This window comes from Hipposideros armiger, unplaced genomic scaffold (assembly GCF_001890085.2).
Source record: "Hipposideros armiger isolate ML-2016 unplaced genomic scaffold, ASM189008v1 scaffold_129, whole genome shotgun sequence".
Lineage (NCBI taxonomy): Eukaryota > Metazoa > Chordata > Mammalia > Chiroptera > Hipposideridae > Hipposideros > Hipposideros armiger.
Window position 1 is genome coordinate 1,029,854 of NW_017731479.1, and position 19,347 is coordinate 1,049,200.

The following is a 19,347-nucleotide window of genomic DNA, read 5'->3' on the forward strand; positions in this document are numbered from 1 at the left end:
TTATTTTAGTTTTATTGGGGAACAGTGTGTTTTTCCCAGGACCCATCAGCTCCAAGTCAAGTTGTTGTCCTTCAGTCTTAGTTGTGGAGGGCACAGCTCAGCTTTAAGTCCAGTCACCATTTTTTTTTTCAATCCAGTTGTGGGGGGGGGCACAGCCCACCATCCCATGCTGGAGTCGAACTGGCAATCTTGTTGTTACGAGCACGTGTTCTCACCAACTGAGCCATCTGGCCACCCACTGGCAGCTCAGCGGCAGCTCAATGGCAGCTCAGCTTACGTCATTGTCTTCAGTCTAGTTGCAGAGGGCGCAGCTCACTGGCCCATGTGGGAACTGAACTGGGAACCTTGGTGTTCAGAGCTCGCACTCTAACCAAGTGAGCCACTCGGCTGCTCTGTTTTTGTTTTTCTTTGAGAACTTTGTGGGGAGAGTTGTGCTAAGCGCTGTGTTCTCTATGGTGATCTCTTTTGCCCTTGACCACAATCTACTAGGCAAGCATTATTGTCCCCATTTAGAGATGAGGAAAGAAAGGCACAGGGAGGGGGTGACTGAACCTACAGGGGCGTGATTCCTGGCTCCTCAGGTGCTTCCACGACACCCACCTAGCAGGTTTAATGCCAAGGGTAATGGACTTTATATTTTTCCAGCTATTGGCGTTTTTGTATCCTATGAATTTCTTTTCTATGTACAATTCCTTTTTTTTTTTTTTTTCATTTAAAAAGATTTCCAGATCTTTCTTCTAGGCTGCTAGTCACCAGACTAAAAGTATGTCCCAGTGTTCCAAGCCCAGAGGGGTGGGCAGAGAGACCCTGGAGTGACGAGTTGAAAATCACACCAAAACTCAGAGGCAGTATTTGAAGAAGCCTGCAGGGGGCAGCAGAGAGGAGTGTCTGAATGGACGCCCCGACTCCAGTTTTCAGGGACCTTGTTTCCTGGACACCCCTTTAGCCTAGTTGTAAGAGGACAGGTCCAACGAGGACCCAAAAGGGAACGTGAAGGAAGACCCTGAGTTCCAGCTATTGTAGGGTGAGCAGCTTGAGCTTCCTGATCTTAGGGATGGGCTTGAGAACCCTTCAAAGAAGGAAACCGCAGGTATCCGCCTTCACTCGCTAATTCATCCGTTCGTTCAATAAATGTCCACTGAGCTCGTGTTTGGGGACAGGCAGAGTGACGCTCTAAGAGCCAGGCTGTTCTCAACCCTGCATTACCCGCTTCAGACAAGTTTTGTTTGACCCGTAAAGTGGTTTTTGTTTGTGTTGTCTTCTGAATTGGTGGTGGCCAACATATAAAAGCCAGGAGGTTTCGTATGAAAATATGTTTTTCTGGTGACTTCTGTTGAAAAGGCAGGTGTTCTGGAAGCCCAGGGCCTGCATTCCTACACGGGACCTTCAGGTGATCTGAGAAGCAGCCTCCTCACCCCCACCCCCACTCCCTATGGTCTTACACCCCTGCCGCTTCATGCTGAGAGGCCCCCCGCTGGAGTTTGAACCTTGGTATTTTATCAGTGGGGACATAGCAGACCCAGAGAGAGCAATAGCATGCCCAAGTTAATTCTTGAATTGGTGGTAAGGTCTAGGTTGGAACTCGGGTCACCTGAATCTCAATCTGACGTTTACAACAAATGCAAGTTGGGCGGCCGGGTGGCTCAGTTGGTTAGAGTGTGTGCTCTTTAATAACAAGATTGCCAGTTCGATTCCCACATGGGCCAGTAAGCTGCACCCTCCACAACTAGACTGAAGACAACAGCTTGACTTGGAGCTGATGGGTGCTGGAAAAACACACTGTTCTTCAATAAAGTTTAAAAAAAATGAAAATAAAAGTAAATAAATAAAACAAATGCAAGCTAATATCAATATTGATATTATCCTCTGTGTGTTCCTGAAAGAGGGGAAACCTGCATGGAGGCTGGAGAAGGGTCTCTTTGAAACCAACCCTGGCTTTTAAGAACCTCCCTCTGAAGGGTCTCGCCCTCCCCCCGCAGGTCCCCATCCTATAGCCCATCACCCATCAAGAAAAAGAAGAAGAAAAGTTCCAAGAAACACAAGCGACACAGGTATGGTCCTTCCTTCTCAGCACACAGGGATGCCCCAGGTAGGGTGGAAGGTGGGAGGAGGGTGGATGGCACCACAGGGTCATTTGGAAGGACATCATTTCATTTATGTAAAATGTTTACCTGCGAATTGTCCACTATTTGTGTCTTATATAAGTTGGAAGAAACCAGAGGCCCACTAAGGCTCACTCAGGCCAGATTGGAATTCGATGATAAGGCAACAGGAGTGTCTCAGGGACCAGCCAGGCCTCAGGGATGGTCTGGAACCGAGGAGTGGAATGCTGATAGGACCCGAGCAGGATACCCAGCTCCCCACTCCACATGGGAGACATGGCTGTACCCTGTTCCCATCTCCATGTTGCAAGCCCAGCCACGAGAAGACAGTGAACCTCTCTGTTTTGTTGTTGATTCCAAATCCCCAGGGAAGGCCTCTCTGATTGGTCCAACTGTGTCCTAGAGGGTGGGATCATGCAAAACAGGGCTTCTGCGATTGTCTACCTGTGTGGACAGCTAAAGGGCATTCTGAACTGGACACACATTCCAAAAGGGGCCCAATATACACACATGTGCGTGCACGCACGTGTTCACACACACACACATACGTTTATGGGGGGAAAGGAAAAGACTGGAAGGATATACACCAGAGAACTCAATTCTGTGATTCATGGGCCAAGCCAACATTTTATAATTGGGAGATTTTGCAATATAAAAAATCAAGTTTCCGAGTTCCCCTGTGAAATCGGTAGCTCTGTCTTCATCGGACCAGTTTTCCCATCGGCTGGTGCTGAGGAGCTGCTGTGCATGTAGATGGAGCGTGGGTGCTCGGCTGGCCACAGGCCTCACTTAGCCGGCTTCCACATCTACGCACATTTACAAAGCCTGCTTGGCCCCTGGGGACAAGGAGTTGGAAGCTCCCTGTATAAGTTATTTGCTGTGGCCGGCTGTGGATAGGGAGAGAGTGGTTTACATTGTATTTTTTGTTTTTCTCTATTTTTCCATCTTCCTACATCAATAGTGGATTACTTGTGCAATGAATCACAACAAGACAAAAGATCAAGTTCATTTGGGTTTTCCCCTTGCATCTCACCCCTGGTTCCAAGTTGCCCCAAAGTGGCTTTTCCGAATCGAGGGGGGTGGTCACACGTCAGCCCTTGTTGCCAGAATGGTCTCACCTCAATTTGGTTTCACCAGATATGTTCACCACCAGCCCAGACATTCTGATGGGTGCCGAGTTTGTGCTGAATACAAGACATGGACAAACCAGTTAGTGAAATGTTGCTAATTTGGTGTTAGAAACCTTTGCCAACATGGCGTCCTTTGTAGAGACAATGGACCTCCCATGACTGTGGACTGCCATCTTGTCACCTTCCTAGACTGAGCAGTTTGTCCCAGGTTCGGGGACTTTTCCATATCTGGACCTTGGAAGCCAAGTGGCTTCTCACTCAAGGGTTTCTTCGCATGAGAAAAAGACTCATGCCAGAAGGTTAGAAACAGGCTCTTTCCGCCATTTCCAGTTGGCCCAGGGATTGGAGGTTTATCAGGAAGGAGGGCCACAAAAGGAGAGGTTAAGAAGGGGAAATACAGGGCCGGCCGAGTGGCTCAGTTGGTTAAGAGCTCGCTCAAGAGTTTGAGCTCTGAGCAACAGCGGTTCGAGTCCAGCCCGAGCTGAGCAGCCGCTGAGCTGCCAACAGGTAGCAGGATGGCTCAGCTTAAAAAAAAAAAGAAGGGGAAATACTGATGCCCATCCTTCCCAAACCCTCACCTACTGCTGGTCCATCTTCTCCAAGTTCCCGGAATGTTTGGTTGATGATCATTGACTTTTTTCGGAAATAGAAACTAGGGGTAGGAGATGCCTTGAGATGACTTGTTTTCTCTCCTCAAAAGTTTTCTTCAAGATTAAAAGAAACATTCCCTTGTTTCATATCTGTCTGTTGAATACCCATCATGTGTCATGAATAAGGATTCTGGGCCCCAGGAACAGAGCAGTGACCCAAACCCAGCCCCTGACCTCACGTCGCTCACATTCAAGTTGGGGAAATTCATTCCTAGAATACAAACCTCAAACTCACCTGTATTTATTTTCCTTTCTTCCTCCCGCCTTCTCTCCCTCCTTCCCTCCCGCCCTCTGTTCCTTTCTTCCTCCTTCCTTTCTCTCCTTTCCTCCCTCCCTCTCTCTCTCTTCTTTTTTCCCCTTTAATCAGGTCATTCTCCAAGAAGAGAAGGCACAGGTAAGAATCTTGTCGCCTCTGGTTACTTGCTTCCGGTGTCTGCTTTCCTAACCAGGCTCCAGGCAGTTCCTGCGCTCAGCTCTCAGTCCACACCTCTGTGTTCTTGGGCACACCCTCTTCATCTTCCTATGTCTGAGTTTCCTCCAAAATGAATGTCTGGGCTGGTGTTCCTGAAAGTTGCAAGCCAGCTTTCAAGGTCCATCAGGCCAGATGATTGCTCCTGACCCAGCCCCTCCCGAGGGCCCTCCCTGGGAAGCCTCCCTACCCCTGCCAGAGTCTGTTTGTTTTCCCACTGATGGAAACCTGCAGAGGGGGGTGGGGACCTGGAGAAATATCAGCCCCAGCCAGCCCGCCAAAGCCTTCCCAGGTCCTGGCCAAGGGACAGAGGCCAAGCCCTGCTGTGCTGGAAACACGGGGTGAGCACAAATAAAGCTGTCACCTGTGGGCACTCCCTATAAATTGGATCCTGCGCTAAGCCCTTAACACGTGTGTGCATGTTTAATCCCCATTAATCCTCATGACCACCCGTGCGGTGGATATGTTTATGATTTCCATTTTACAGATGAAGAAACTGAGGCTCAGATAGGAGATGGGACAGGCATGCCCACAGACACACAGAAAGGGGCAGAGCCAAAATTTAAACCCAGATTTCTCAGACAGGATCAGGACACCCTGCTGTGGTTTCTTAAATAACAATAGCCACAGCTAGAGCAGCTGGGAGAGTGCAAAGCCCTTTCATTCATTCAATTAACAAGTAGACAGTAGGTTACCAACCTCATCCATCCACTCAGCCCAACAGCCTGAGCAATGGAAACTGGGACTCCGAGGAGACAGGTAACTTGCCTGATGTCACACAGCAACGATACAGTGGAGCTGGGATGTGAACTTGGGACTTGCAGTGAGGTCCTGGGCTCTTTCACTGCCCAGGCTGAGTCCCAGACATGGAGACAGATCTCGGCTAATGTCCGGCTTCGATTTCAGTTGGATGAAATCAATGTTCCCATTCCCAGGACCTAGGCCAGTCATGCATTCTCGGTGATCCCCTGAAGCCAGTCTGACTTGAACCACCAAATGGTGTTCAACCTTCAGGGGCCTCGATTTGATTACACTGGAACCCCAAGTCATTATTGTCCATTCTATCCATACCCCAGCCCTCTGACTTAAAAAACAACAACAACAACAAAAAACGATAAGACCCAGATACTTGAATATTCGTGGGCAGAACATTTCAGAATCTGCCAAGCTTCGCGAGGCTTCAGAATAAATAGCTCCTTGAAAATTCCATTCTCTTCTCTTAGAAACTGATGAAACATCCGTCAACAGCACCGGCTTGGGAGACCCACGGTGAGATCAGAGCCCAGCTCATCTGTGTGACGCTGGGCACGTTTTTTGGGCTCATCTGAGGCTCGGTTTCCACATCTGTAAAATGAGTGCTTATTACATCGTGCCTCTACCCATAGTTTGCAGGGAGAATAAAATGAGATGATTGACAAAAAGATTTTTAGTAGCATGACCACCCTATAATAGAGCCTCGTAAGATGTCAGCTGTTGCTCTTAGCTTTATGTCTGCTGTTCTTATTCAGCTACCAAAGCTGACCTTGGCATCGCACTCGCCCCATTCTCAGTCTGTACGTGTGGGTCGTGTCTCGAGCTCAATTTGCTCGGTCAAAAATTCAGCAGCAACTGCTCTGGTCTTGGAGATGATCGGTGTCCATCCGCGAACTGTCCGGGTCCCGTGGCCACTGTGTGTGAAGCATTTTAACTACTGATTTTATTTTTGTCTTGAACTGGAATTTGGCTGTTTTCAATTAATTGGCCATTTCTCCTTTAGTTCCACCAGCCCAAAAAGCAAACGAAGGGAAGAGAAGAGGCACAAAAAACAGTAAGTAGCAACCACCAGGAATGTTCTGTCCCCTTTGGGGAGGCAGGGGACCTGGCTTCTTAACAGCCAGAGTGTGAGGGGTGCCTACCAAACAGGAAAAGGGAAAGGGAGGGAAGGAGGGAGAGAGAGACAGAAACGTGTGTGGACTTGCTATGTGGGCCTGGGTATGTGTGAGTGCCCAAGCTTGTGTGTATGATATGTGAGTGTGCATGTGTGTTTGTGTGTGCATGCAAGTGAACGGTGCGCATCGGTGTACGTGGCGTGCCCACTGTATGCGAACCCTGTGTTCCTGTGCGTGGATTGTGTATTTATTTGTAGGTAGCATGGGGCGTGCACATTGTTTGTAAATATCTATACGTTTTTCCATCACACAAAGATGTGTGTGAACTGTGTGCACAAATTTATTATACAGCGTGGGTAAATGGTGTGTGTAGGGGATATATATTTGTGTCCACATGAATGCATCATGTATGCCCGTGCTTACGTGAGTATGCATGTGTGCAGTGTGCATGTAGATGCACCGCCTGTCACCCTGTGTGAATTCTACGCACTCTGCATGTGCACTGTTTATGGATCTGTGTGCATTATGCATTTGGAGGGTGGGGGTGGCTTTTACCTGTGCCCATGTGTGTGCTGTGTGTGCACGAGTAGTTAAGGGGGCATGATCGTGTGCATGCACATGCGTGAGCGTGCGTGTGAGTCCGAGCCCTGGCTGCTAGGGCTTAGGGCATGGGGATATCAGTGCAGCTCCTGCCTGCGTCTCGGAGCCCCAGCTGGTTCACGGTTTATCGCTGGTAGTAGAAATTCAAATCAGCCAGCACTGCCTACGGAGTTTAGTTCCCAGCCAAATTAAAAGTAAATTTGGTTACAACCCACCTACTTTATGCCCTGCAAATGTTAGTGCGTGTGTTTTCCAATTAACTAATACTTTATCTCCTGCTAAGAAGCTTCTAAAGTGAGGGTCAAAGGTGATGGGATGAAAGGAAGTTGGTTGCCGGGGAGGGGAATAGGAGGCAGGGGCTCAGAGGGAGGGCGTTCAGCTTTGCTGCTCCGAAGGGTCTCTTCACCCAAGGTCAGTGCAAACGAGGGCACTTCAGCCACTACCACAGGGCCTGGAGAAAGCTCCAGAAGGAAGCAGTAGAACTTTGAGTTAGCTCAAGGAAGAACTTCCCAATCATTGCGCTTGTCCAATTCAATCAAGAGGCAATTATCGGTCATATGTATTGCATATGCTTTCATGCTAAGCACAGTGAGACTGCATGTTTTCTGAGTCCTCAGCATGACTTGTCTAGTGGGGTTGTGGTATAGACACCCCCAGAGCCAGGGGCTGGGCTCAGACCCTAAGAGCACTGGGCGGGATCAGCCCTGAGACCAGGACTGCCTGCCTAAGGACAGAAAGGTGGTCGTCTTTCCCAGTGCCAAGAACTGGATGAGTCCCAGAAATTGCTAGCAGGACAGAGAAAGGTCACAAAAGCCAAAAGCAAGGATCAGGAGAGGGAAAAGCAAGAAAAACAAGGCCCCCCTGAAAATAAAGGGCAGTTATACTTGCCAAGTCCCATGTCAGGGCTGCCTCTAAACAATTGAGCACTGGAGTGAGTTCACTGCCTTTTATTCAACATCCGTTAGTGAGGCCCAAATGTATGGCAGGCCCTGTGATGGGCCCAGGACAGAGGTTAACCAGGCATTCACCCAGCCTCGAGGAGCTCACACTGCAGTGGAGCACAGGAGACAGACGCAGGACAGGTCACAGCACAGCGGTGGCAGATGAAAGTGCGGGGTGCAGGGGAAGCCCTGGTGCTGGAAAGAGGGCTTGGCGGTGAGGGGAGGCTTCTCGTAGGAAGGGTTTCTAGGCTGGGGGTGAGGATGGAGGGGACCATTCTAGGCGGCAGGTGAGGCAAGTGTTTTCAACTTTCTGTGCCTCCGTTTCTTTTTCTGTGAAATGGGAATAAGAAGAGAACCTGGGCTGGCCGAGTGGCTCGGTTAGTTAAGAGTTGGCTTAAGAGCGCGAGCTCTGAGCAACAGGGCCGCCGGTTCGAGTCCCACATGGGCCAGTGACGCTGTACCTGAGCTGAGCTGCCGCTGAGCTGCCAACAGGTGGCAGGATGGCTCAGCTGGTGAGAGCACATGCTCCTAACAAGACTGCCTGTTTGATGGTGGGCTACGCCGGCCCGCAACTAAGACTGAACTCGGTACCTTGAGCTTAGAGGCCACGAGCTGCCGACGGGAAGCCAGATGGCGACTAGCGCCCTCCACAGCGAAGACTGAAGAACAACAGCTTGGCTGGACCCCTTCCCCGATTCCCCAATAAAATCTTTAAAAACAAAAAAAAGAGAACCTACTTCATAGGTTGTGGTGAAGACTTAGATGGGCTCATTTAAGGAAATGCTTAGAACACAGTGCCTGGCACACAGTATGTGTTAGATACGGGTTACTTACCTAGCATCGTCGTTATCGCCGTCGTCGTCATGAGAACATCGTGAACTGGGACATGTGTGAGCCAGGATACAGGCAGTTCCTGAGTTGCTTGAACCTGCTTGAGCCTGCCAGGCCAGCTAGGCGATATCAGGCAAGGAGGCGGGAGCGCTAGGCAGGGGGTGACTGGGATTCAAGGTCAGAGTTTGGACTGAGAGCAATGGGAGTGTTTTAAGCATGGAAGGGACGTGGTCTGATGATCACATCGCAAGAATCCCTGAGTCCTTTGTTGGGACAACCTCCCAGTAGAATCATCTCTAACTCCCACTGGCTTTCTCAGTGACCGCTGCCACTGCCACTTCTGAGTCATTGCTATTATTTAGGGGGCGCGGAAGTAACCTGTGAGGATACGTTCTAGTGGTAGTATTGTCATTGTTGTTATTGTAACTCGTGTTGTGGAAGATGTTTGTAACTCACCATGAAAGTGGGCTGCAGCCTCCACGCTAAGACTCTCGGCTTAATTTTCCAGGTCTGAGGTTACAAATTGGCAGCCCAAAGGCCTAATTTACTCTGCAAATGTGTTTTGTTTGCCCCCAAACAGTGTCATTTTTAAAAAATGAGCTTCCATTTAAAATGTTTTGAAGCTTCCATTTTTCCATAAAAATCTGAATGTCTACATGTGCTTGAAAAATCAGAGGGTGCAGCGTCCCGCCACTATGCTGGGCAAAGCCGCTCCTGTCTTTCACCTGCACCCTTCGGCTGCTGCTTTTTTAGTGCCTGACTGATTCACACATTATGGCACCTGACTGGCCTGTGAAGCTGTCTGGAATTGAGGCTCCAGCCTTAGGTGAGGGAGAGGTGACCTGTGGAGGTGACATTCCTGTCCAGGGTGTGGTCTGCAGCAGGCCTGCTCCCAGCAGGGTGGGAGGCTGAGGTACTCCACTGCGCTCAGTACAGCTGGTTAGAGACCCCAAATACCCAAGTGGGGAGCTGGGGTGATGGGAGGAGTGAGAAGGGGGGAAAGGCTTACCTTTGCAAGGGACAGTGACAGAGGACAATGTGTGTCACAAGATCAAAATCAATCAATCTCTCTCTCTCTCTCTCTCTCTCTCTCTCTCTCTCTCTCTCTCTCTCTCTCTCCTTCTTGCCACCCCCACCCCAAGATCGCGAAGCAGGCCCCGAAAATCTCACCGCCACCGCCATCACCACTGCCCCTCGCGGTCCCAGAGCTCGGAGTCCCGTTCCTCAAGCTGCGAGAGCAGGTAACCCCTCACCCAGCCACCACCCAGAACCTATCTAAGACTGCTTTATCATGAGGGATGGCTGTCTACCTGGCACTGCTACCACTTCCCTTTAGAGAAAGGGCTGCAGACCAAAGGGGCTTGCTGTCTCCACAGCAAGGACTTGCTAACACATGTGCTTCCTAAATGCCACTAACATGGCACTGAGGTGCTAAGCACACTGACTCTACCAGCTGCATGCTTCCCTCAACCACCCTATGAAGCGGGCACTATTGTTATCCCCACTTTGAAGATGGGGAAACTGAGGCACAGAGAGGTTAAGGGACTTGCTCGTCCCTTAGCTGCTAAGTCACAGAGCTCAGATTGAACTAGGGGATCCTGGCTCTGGACTTTGCACTCTCACTACGGATTGCTGTAAGCACAGAGAAGCTAAGCAATCTATGAAAGGACACACAGCACAAACCGCCTTGTTCTAAGGCCCTTCCAAGTCAGGCATCTCCTAACCTGGACCTTCTCTTGGCTGACACATTGGCTGTCCCGGCCTGAGAAGGGGGAGGGGGGTTCTCCTGTGGATGAGAACGAGAAGAAGGAAACGGTTTTTGCAGTTGGTTGTCTAGCAGGAATTACAAGGCCTACTTGATAGTCCAGGCCAGATTCCGGATGTCAGAGACTTCTTTATTCTTTCTTAAGGGCTTCTCACACTTGGCTACATGTCCATAGCACCCAGAAAGGTTACAACGTCTCCCTGTCCTGGTCCCACTGCATCCCAGTTAAATCAGAATGTCTACAGGAAGGTGGGGGAGGAGAAACACCCATCTAAGTCGTAGTCCGTGCCAGGCACTCTGCTGCAATTTCAACTCCGTTTTCTCTCTTCATCATCCCAGCAACCCCCTGAGTGAGTCCAGGCCTTCCCACTCTGGCTGCACTTTGCAATCACCTTGGAAGCTTTGAAAAACGCCAGTACCTGGAGCTCACCCTCTAGAGCAGCGGTTCTCAACCTGTGGGTCGCGACCCCTTTGGGGGTCCAATGACCCTTTCACAGGGGTCGCCTAAGACCATCGGAAAACAAAAAGATACTTACATTACGATTCATAACAGTAGCAAAATGACAGTTATAGAGTAGCAACGAAAATAATTTGATGGTTGGGGGTCACCACAACATGAGGAACTGTATTAAGGGGTTGCGGCATTAGGAAGGTTGAGAACCGCTGCTCTAGACATTCTGATTCGAACGAGGTGGGGATTTAAAAGCAGCAAGATTTTTTTAATTTGCCCAGGCGGTGTGAATGTGGAGCCCAGTGTGAGAAGTATTGGAGAAAGAGAAAAGCAGCCCCTGACATCTGCGCTGTCACTGGTAGGCCTTGGTTCCCGCTGACTATCCAGTTTCAAAGAGCAGGAACATCAGTCAAGGCCACTGTGTGACCCTGGGTGGTCAAGACAGAGACAAGACTCCACTGGAATCAGATCTGAGCCCAGACGAAACAGGAACTATGTCCAAACCACACAGGTGACCCAGCATCGCTCCGTCCTGGCTAATGGGAGTCATCACTGCTTCTTTCCCAGCGATACCCTTGGCCTTGGTCTGCTCTCCCCTCTTTCTATATAAGATTGGTCAAGATAACCAATCAGAGAATGACCTCCACTTTCTGACAGCATCCAATCCAGAACAAGGACCCCAGTTCCTTAAAAGCGCCCCAAAGTCACCTACCACAAGAAATGGGTTCTTTCTAACACTCTCCTAGATAGATGTCCTACACGTCCCTAGGGGATACGGTCTCCCTCCAGGCAAGGAGCAATAAACCTGCTTGTTCAACCCCAGGCGTGCTCCTGGTCGCCTTTGTCTGGAGGGCATTGGCTCATTGAGCTCAACTGCATTACTGACATGTAGCAGCTGGGAAAACTGTGTCTTGGCGGGCAAAAGGGCTCTGAGCAAGGTCACGGTGACTGGCAGAGCTGGGACGGGGACCCAGGTCTATGTGACTTAGCTTGAGGCCTCCACCTCCAGCCCAGGCTTAATCAGCACCCTGTGGGTGAGCCCTGCTGGCCTGGGCTAGAGGCTGGTACAGGGGCTGCCTGCAGGCCCTCAGGGCAGTGCACGCCTCCTTCCCCCAGCTGACCTCGCAGGGAAGTGGCCAACACCACAGACCCCAACCTCTGCCCCCCTTCTGCTGTCACTTCTCGTGGTGGTATTGCTGCCTGAGCCCCCCCAGTACCTGCTAAGCTGAGGGATGCTTCTGCAGGCATGAAAGCAACCTGAGGGCTGGCCCTCAGACCACATGCCCACTGGAGGCCCCGGAGCAGAGAGGGACACTCTAGACCCAGAACCATGGGCTCATCGGTTCCTACAGAGGTGGAAAATTCTGCCCTGACCCTGGGTCTGCCCCTTTCAAGCTGTGTGACCCCAGGCAAGTTCCTAAACATCTCTGAGCCTCAGCTCCCTCATCTGTAAAATGAGAAAGTAATATCTGCCTTGTCTATGCCTTCAAGTTGTAGAGGGGACTGTGAAAGCACCTTAAGAGGTTTACAGGTGCCATGCAAATCAGTGAGGTTTATTTTTATTACTACTGTGGCTCAGAGCTAAAGGGCCATGCGGAGTCCACGCAGACCCTTTCTGAAGAGGCAGATGCCCTTTGGTTTCCGCTGCAGACAGGGCAGACACATCTAGGTCTGACGGGCTTGCAGAAAGCATCCTCATCACTTTTGTCAGCCATATTGTTTCAAAAGTTTTGGGTGACAGTCAATAAGATGCCTCCGTTTCACAGATGGCGAAGTCACGTACACAAAGACACACAGAAATATGCACTTATATTTACAGTCAAACACATGAAAACACAGATGGACGTGCCCAGACGTACACACAGTCACGTACAGACAAGACAGACAGAGATAATCACACAGCCACGGGAAGGACATTCAAGTGAATCAGGGTCGGGACCTTTCCTGTCTTCACAGCTGCATCCGCAGCCCCCCATACAGTGCCAGGTATGGGAATAAACGTGTCAGATGAATGTATGAGAGAATGAATGAATAAATGAATGAATGGGCAGGCGGGTGGGTGGATGGGTGGACGCACACATAGTTTCTATGAACACACTCAAACACAGTCTATAGTCCTCAGATCCTCTGGGTCCTTCAACTACCTGTGTGCCATGTTCCCCTTCAAAAACTCCTCAGGTCTCTCTCCCCTGACCCCAGGCACCGCGGCCGGTCCCACGAGGAAGGGCGGAAGTCCCACCGAAGGCACTCCCGCCGCCGCTCCAAGACCCTCGGCAAGGCCAGCCCCGAGGCCCGGTCCGGCCAGCCACCCAGCCAGCCCCTCCAGATGCTCAGTCTCCTGCCAGCCAGGGGTGTAGTAAGTATTTCACACAGCCTCCTCGGCCAGCCTTGGTCACAGCCCACGGGGGAGGTGGAGGCGCAAGCTCAGGGCAGTGTTTAACATATTTTAATTCAGTTTCGGGCAAATATCCCACTGGTTTCAGACCTCATTATTGATTAATCACATGGTCATTCGCCAGCCTGTGACCGCACTCGGCTTGGGGATTTGGAGCTGGGAGTGGGTGGTTAGAAAAATGAAAATACCCAGGCTTTTTATCAGGGGCATGTTGAAAACTACACATTGGTCTCCAGAGTGACATCTGCAGGGGTACATGTGCAAGCCACCATAGGAGGTTTCCTTGGGGAGAAAGGAAAAGAGGGAGTCTTTGAGGTACCAGAGGCACTCCAGCTTTTCAATGAAGTCCATCCCTTTGATATCTTTATGTCCTCTCATCTGTCCTCTCACATGTCTTGGGGGGATTGAGGGCATAGCTACTCTCACCAGTTAGTCCCTTCCACAGACGGGACAGAAAAACCAAGGATCAGAGAAGTTAAGGTCTGGGTAAAAACCACAGAGCAAAGCAAGAGCAAATGTAATACGATTTAGCAACATGGCATGGAATGGGCTCATGCCACACTCCCTTGGGCCAGCAACGAGGAGCTGGAATGTGACTTCCGATAGTTTGACACCATGAAGTTTCCTGAGCAAGGGATTTGGAGTTGGATCTGAACTCAGGTCCCAGCTTTGCCACTTGCTAGTCGTGTGGCTTTGGGAAAAAGTCATTTGTCCCACTCAATTTTCTCATCAGTAAACTTGAACTAATACCACTTCCATAGGAGCTTGTTGGGGATATCCAGTAAGACGAAGCAAGTGACGGCCTCTTGTAGACTCTTGTAGAAACAGGAGGAGATTCGAGGCTGATACAGTCTTCACAGCTGACAGCTGGGCAGGGACCTGTCTTCTCTAGTTATGAGCAAATATGAAAATTTCAGAGAGCTGCTCCCTTAGCTAGAAGGATGAGGCAGGGCTTAGGAAGAGCTCAGGGGTGCTTGCCGGGAGGTCAAGGGAGAGAAGGGGATGATAAACTCTTGTTGGGTCTGATTGACACAATAGTTTTCTGCAGGGCATTCTGGGAAACTCTTCTTTACCAGTTAAGGCACCCTATATCACCAAGGTCAAATTTTACCCAAATCCTCTGCCTAGCTGAAACCATCCAGAGCTCTCCCCAGACCCCTCCTTTGAAGAGATGACTGTGGTTGCTGAGTATTCGCGGATGGAAAATGCCCACATGAACCCTCTCCTCCCCAAGCTTCCAATGAAAGGTCTTCCCAGTAAGGCAGAGCCTAGAGGCCTGGGTTCAAGTCTCCTTGGTTTGGCCGAACCTTTGAGTCCTTCCAGCCTCAACTTCCTCACCTGGAAAATGAGCATGATTATCTCTTGTCTCCCAGGGGAAATGTTGAAAAGGTAGACATCAGTTTAAAATACGAGCAGTAAGAGGGAGAAGAATGTTTTCAAGTCAGTGAACATCACACAGTCTCCCTGGTCATGGTATTTGTAGCAACCTATTTGGTGATCCCAACTGACCCTAATTTAAAAATGCCATGGGGAGCAACTGGCTAATGTGTTTGCTCCTGCCTGGGATGGTTTCCCAACAGGTCAGGTCTGTCAAGATGTTGGGAAAAATTAAAAAGTAGGGGGTGGTTTTCACCTACCAGCTAATGAGATACCAGATTGGCTATTGGTTCTTGTAGCCTGATGACCCCAGTGGGTCGGTCCTTCTCAGAATTGCTGAAAGCTCACCCGTACCTAGAAGGCAGAGGCCTTGAGAGCTCACCTGACTCACTGCCCTGATTCCAAGAAGAGAAACTGAGATTCACATAGAGAAATGACTTCTATGGGCCATGGGAAGTCAGAGTTGTTAAAACCATGGGGTTATAATTATGTGGTCAAATCCTGGCTCTGAGCTAGGGATTGTTACTTAAACCTTTTGGGACTACAGTTTCCTCATCTGTTAAAAAAGTGAAGATGCTAAGTCTCTTCTTCAAAAGCCTTGTCATTAGGATGAAAGCAAAGTAATGTTGTAAATTGTTGAGCCCAGTGTCTGGCCCGGGGGGGGGGGCAAAACTCAGCAACTATTAGCAGCTGTTCCAGCGACAGCATTCCAGATGCTGGCTCTGCACTTACCAACTGTGGGACCTTGAACAAGTTACATAAACTTGCTGTGTCTCATTTTCCTCTAAACCTGCAAAACAAGGATAATAATGAGACCTACGTCATAAGAGGTATGTTATGAGGATTCCATGACTTAATGTGCATAAATGTTTTAGACAGCAACAGGCACATGGTAAATGCTATGTACGGTTGACGCTAATGATGGTGGCAACAGTAGTATTAACAGTGGAAATAAAAATAGTAGTAGCAATAATAGCAGCAGCACTAGTAATAGTAATGATAGTAATAGTAATACTAGTATGCTCTAGACCCAGACTAGTCAGTGGATGAGTTGGGACCAGGGCCAAGGACGTTGCTTCCCCAGGCTTCAGTGTCCTTCCATCCAAGATGGCGGCCTACATGGTTGGTCCCATCCCACTCATGGTTGCCTGACTTCTGGGGGGCATTGGATGCCCCCCAAGTCTGGTCCTCTGAGTGCTCGACCCTTTCTCATCTTCTCTCCTGAAAAGGCAGAGTTGGAAGAAAGTGGCAAGTGAGACCCAAAAATTTTCCCAGAGTCCTGGCCCCAAGATTTTCCTGAGCTCTCTGTAAAAGAGAGCAGCAAAGTCAGTGTCCTTGCATCACCCATTCAATCATTTGTTCCGATCTACCATTTATCTGCTGAGCATCTATAAAGGGTCAGCTCTGACGTGGCTCTCAAGATCCGGTGACTAAGGAACAGTCTGTGCCTTCTTCAGAGGGAGACAGGCAGGTAAAAACTGTAAAAGACAATACACAATAATGAATGCGGACGGTCAGCAGGCAGGGACGAGAATTACGGTTAGGGTAAGGTTAGGGCAGAGACGGCAACAACTAACTAGCTGAGAAACTAAAGGTGAGCAAGAGTTAGCCAAAGGAACCAGGAAATGAACACTGGGGTCGGGGATGGAGACAGAACTCCAGAGCAAGAGATGGGGTTCTGGAAATGATAGGCGCCTGAGTGTGAAGAGTCTTCTATGCCATGGTTCCTGTCACACTATATTACAGGCATTTCATATGCACAGCTCTTTAAAAGAATCAAGGACGGGTGCATCACATCAAGGGGCAAATTTGCATACATGAATATGCAGATTTGGGGTCCTGTCTTATTGAAATCCAACTTGGTGAGCTAAAGATAACCTGAAGCCCTCTTGCTAGGTTCTGAGCCCAAATCCAAATGGAGGGCCCCAAGGAGACGATTTAGGGACCCTTCACAGCCTCACTCATGTTCCTCATCTCCACTCAACCATCTCTGTTCAAGGCATTAGGGAGACAGAGAGATGAATAAAATACTTTCCCTGAATTCCAGAGCTCACAGTCGAATAGCCAACAGGATGCTGCAGTACAGTGAGATAAGTGTTGTAATTAGGGCTGAGATTGAGTTGTTGAGGACCAGTACCGCCTCAGTTGTTAAAATATTCAAATACTTGCACATCAGTTGATAAATAGACCCTGTCCCCACCCCATCCCCTAGTCAATAAAGCCATCTCTTTTTTCCCCCTGGTACTTTCTGGACCTTCTCGCAGTCTAGCAGCGAAAGAGTGATACATTGCAGCACTTCAGTACCAAGGCCAGCTACCTTCAGAAGGGGCAGCGCCTACCCTCAACCAGTTGTTGAATATTTTGAATAGCATCCCTGATGGTCAGGGCAGCGAGTACAATGTGTAGTAGGACCACAGAGGAAAAAGCAAACAATGTCGTCTTGGTGTCTGAGAGGGCTTTGCAAATAAAGGGACATTTGAGCTGGGCTTTGGAAGATGGGTAAGAGTACACCACATTGAGATGGCTGATGAATTGAGAGAGGGGACATATGCTAAGTGCCAGGCACTGTCACATACTTTATACGGTTTTTCTTTTCTGTCACCTCGTCCATAAAAACAGCTCTTTGAGGTAGATGCAATTATCATCACTATTTTTCAGATGGAAAAACTGAGGCGCAGAAAGGCCAGGTGACTCAGGCAGGTAGCCCAGTTGGGGGAAAGGGGAGTGTGATGAATTATGGCTTGTGCCTCAGAAGCTTACTCTGATCGCCAGAGGACCGATTGGATGACAGAGAGGTTGGTGGCCCCAAGCTTTGGCCAAGCCCTTTCCCTGTTGCATGTAACTGGAGAGGGAGCCTGGAAGGGGGCTGATCGAGACTCAAGCTAGACCAGGGAGAAGGGCAGGCTCCTTTTCTCCTCCTTCTGCCTCTGGCGTTGGCCAATAGTTGCCACATACTCCTTGCTTACAAAAGCCTGCACAGATGCCACAACAAAAGGGAAAAAAAGCAGAACTTGGGATCCACAGAAGAGGGTCTCATGAAATTGGTCAGCAGAGGACAATAGAGGGTAACGATGAAGACATGGGCTTTGGAGCAGATCTGGATCCTCGGGAGTACTTTTTTTTTTTTAAACCTTATTGGGGAACGGTGTGTTTTTCCAGGACCCATCAGCTCCAAGTCAAGTCGTTGTCTTCAATCTAGTTATGGAGGGCGCAGCTCACTGGCCCATGTGGGAACTGAACCGGCAACCTTGGTGTTATGAGCCCGCACTCTAACCACCTGAGCTAACCGGCCACCCCTGGATCCTCAGGAGTTGCTGATTTTGTCTCCCCGTGAGACCCGGGGTAACAGCAATAACTAATGCTTACTGAGTACCTACTGTGTGCCAGGAGCTAGGCTGAATTCCTTACAATGTCATCTCCTTTATCTCTTAGAATAGCCCTTCAAGGGAGCTTCCACGAATATCCCGATTTTTTAGAGTCAGGAAACTATAGCCTAGAAAACTTAAGTAAAAGGCAGCTTTTGAATAGAGAAGCTGAGATTCGCACCCAGAAAGGCTGACCTCAGGGTCCATATATGTAATTACATGACCTCCCTCGTGTCATTTCAATTTGCTAAGCCTCAGTGTCCTCATCTGTACCTTGGGCTAATAGTCATAACTACCTCATAGGGTAGTTGAGAGGATGGAGTGAGATAATGTATTTGTTCATTTAAAAATATGCATTAAGCACCTACTGTGTGCTGGGCACCATTGCAGGCACTGGGCGAACAGCAGTGAACAAGACAGACCAGGTTGGTTCCTACCCTACATGAAGCTTCAGTTCTGTGTTAAAAAAAAAATACCCCAGTGCTTGGGACATCACACTCAACATACAATAGTTGCTAGTGTTATTCTGTGTCGTTATAGTGGCTTTGTTAAACTTATTCCACACTAACCCAGACTCATGAGGTTAGTGGAGTATCTCCTGCTTCAAAACGCTTAATCATATCCAAGATCTCAGGTGAGCTTCAGAACAACCCTAGGAAAAAGGCGGCATGGCGATATGCTTTCCATTGTGCTGACAGGGAAAATGAGGCTATGGGAGAGTAGCCTTCGGACCCCTGTCCCAGGCTCTTGAACATTCTGCCAAAGCCTCCACACTGTCCCTCAATAGGAAGACTAAACATCCAATGCCATTCACTGCAGTTTAGAAAAGAGAGAGACCAGAATACAGAACGCAGAAGAATGAGACTTGGGGATTTGTGGGACGGGTGGGGTGTTTTTTTTGTTGTTTGTTTTTAATGGAAAGTCGCTCAGCTTTGTCAACTTTTACTTTTGTCAAGTCAGGACAGGAAAAAGAAAAAAGAAAAGAAAAGAAATCCATCATTTTCTATCACAAAAGTGACATCTTAGCACCAGGAGAAGTGTAGGACATGGCCTCAGAAGCAAGGAGGAGCCTTTAAATCAAGTGCATTTAGCTGGATGAAGCACTCACTATCTTGAACTTATTTTTCTCGTTTCAATTTGGCTGGTGAAAAATGTGTCTGACTGGGTCCATGTAGAGATTTTTGAGAACCAGTGGGCTGGGGGCCAGCTTCGGAGACATGGAGAGGCTGAAGCCGCGTTTCCTGATCAGCTCCTGCTGGAGGGAAAGACAGAAGGGGCCAGACCTCCCTGGGCCAAGGTTAACTGCAGTGCACAGCCTGGTGGGACAGCTCCAGCCCTGAAGGACTTTGTCCTCTTCCCATATCCACAGCAGGTCTCCTTGTCTTTCTCCATCCCCTGCCCCT

The 19,347-nt window shown here is 49.3% G+C and overlaps 1 protein-coding gene across 1 annotated transcript in view; it reads left to right on the top strand.

Moving 5' to 3' along the window:
* SRRM4 (serine/arginine repetitive matrix 4) overlaps positions 1 to 19,347 on the top strand; it is a 183,021-nt gene that overhangs the window by 139,706 nt on the left and 23,968 nt on the right. Inside the window, exons 4-8 of the mRNA XM_019649137.1 lie at positions 1,980 to 2,051; positions 4,250 to 4,276; positions 6,108 to 6,158; positions 9,734 to 9,832; positions 13,007 to 13,163. Coding sequence (XP_019504682.1) covers positions 1,980 to 2,051; positions 4,250 to 4,276; positions 6,108 to 6,158; positions 9,734 to 9,832; positions 13,007 to 13,163 — 406 coding nt within the window. The remainder of the gene's footprint in view (positions 1 to 1,979; positions 2,052 to 4,249; positions 4,277 to 6,107; positions 6,159 to 9,733; positions 9,833 to 13,006; positions 13,164 to 19,347) is intronic.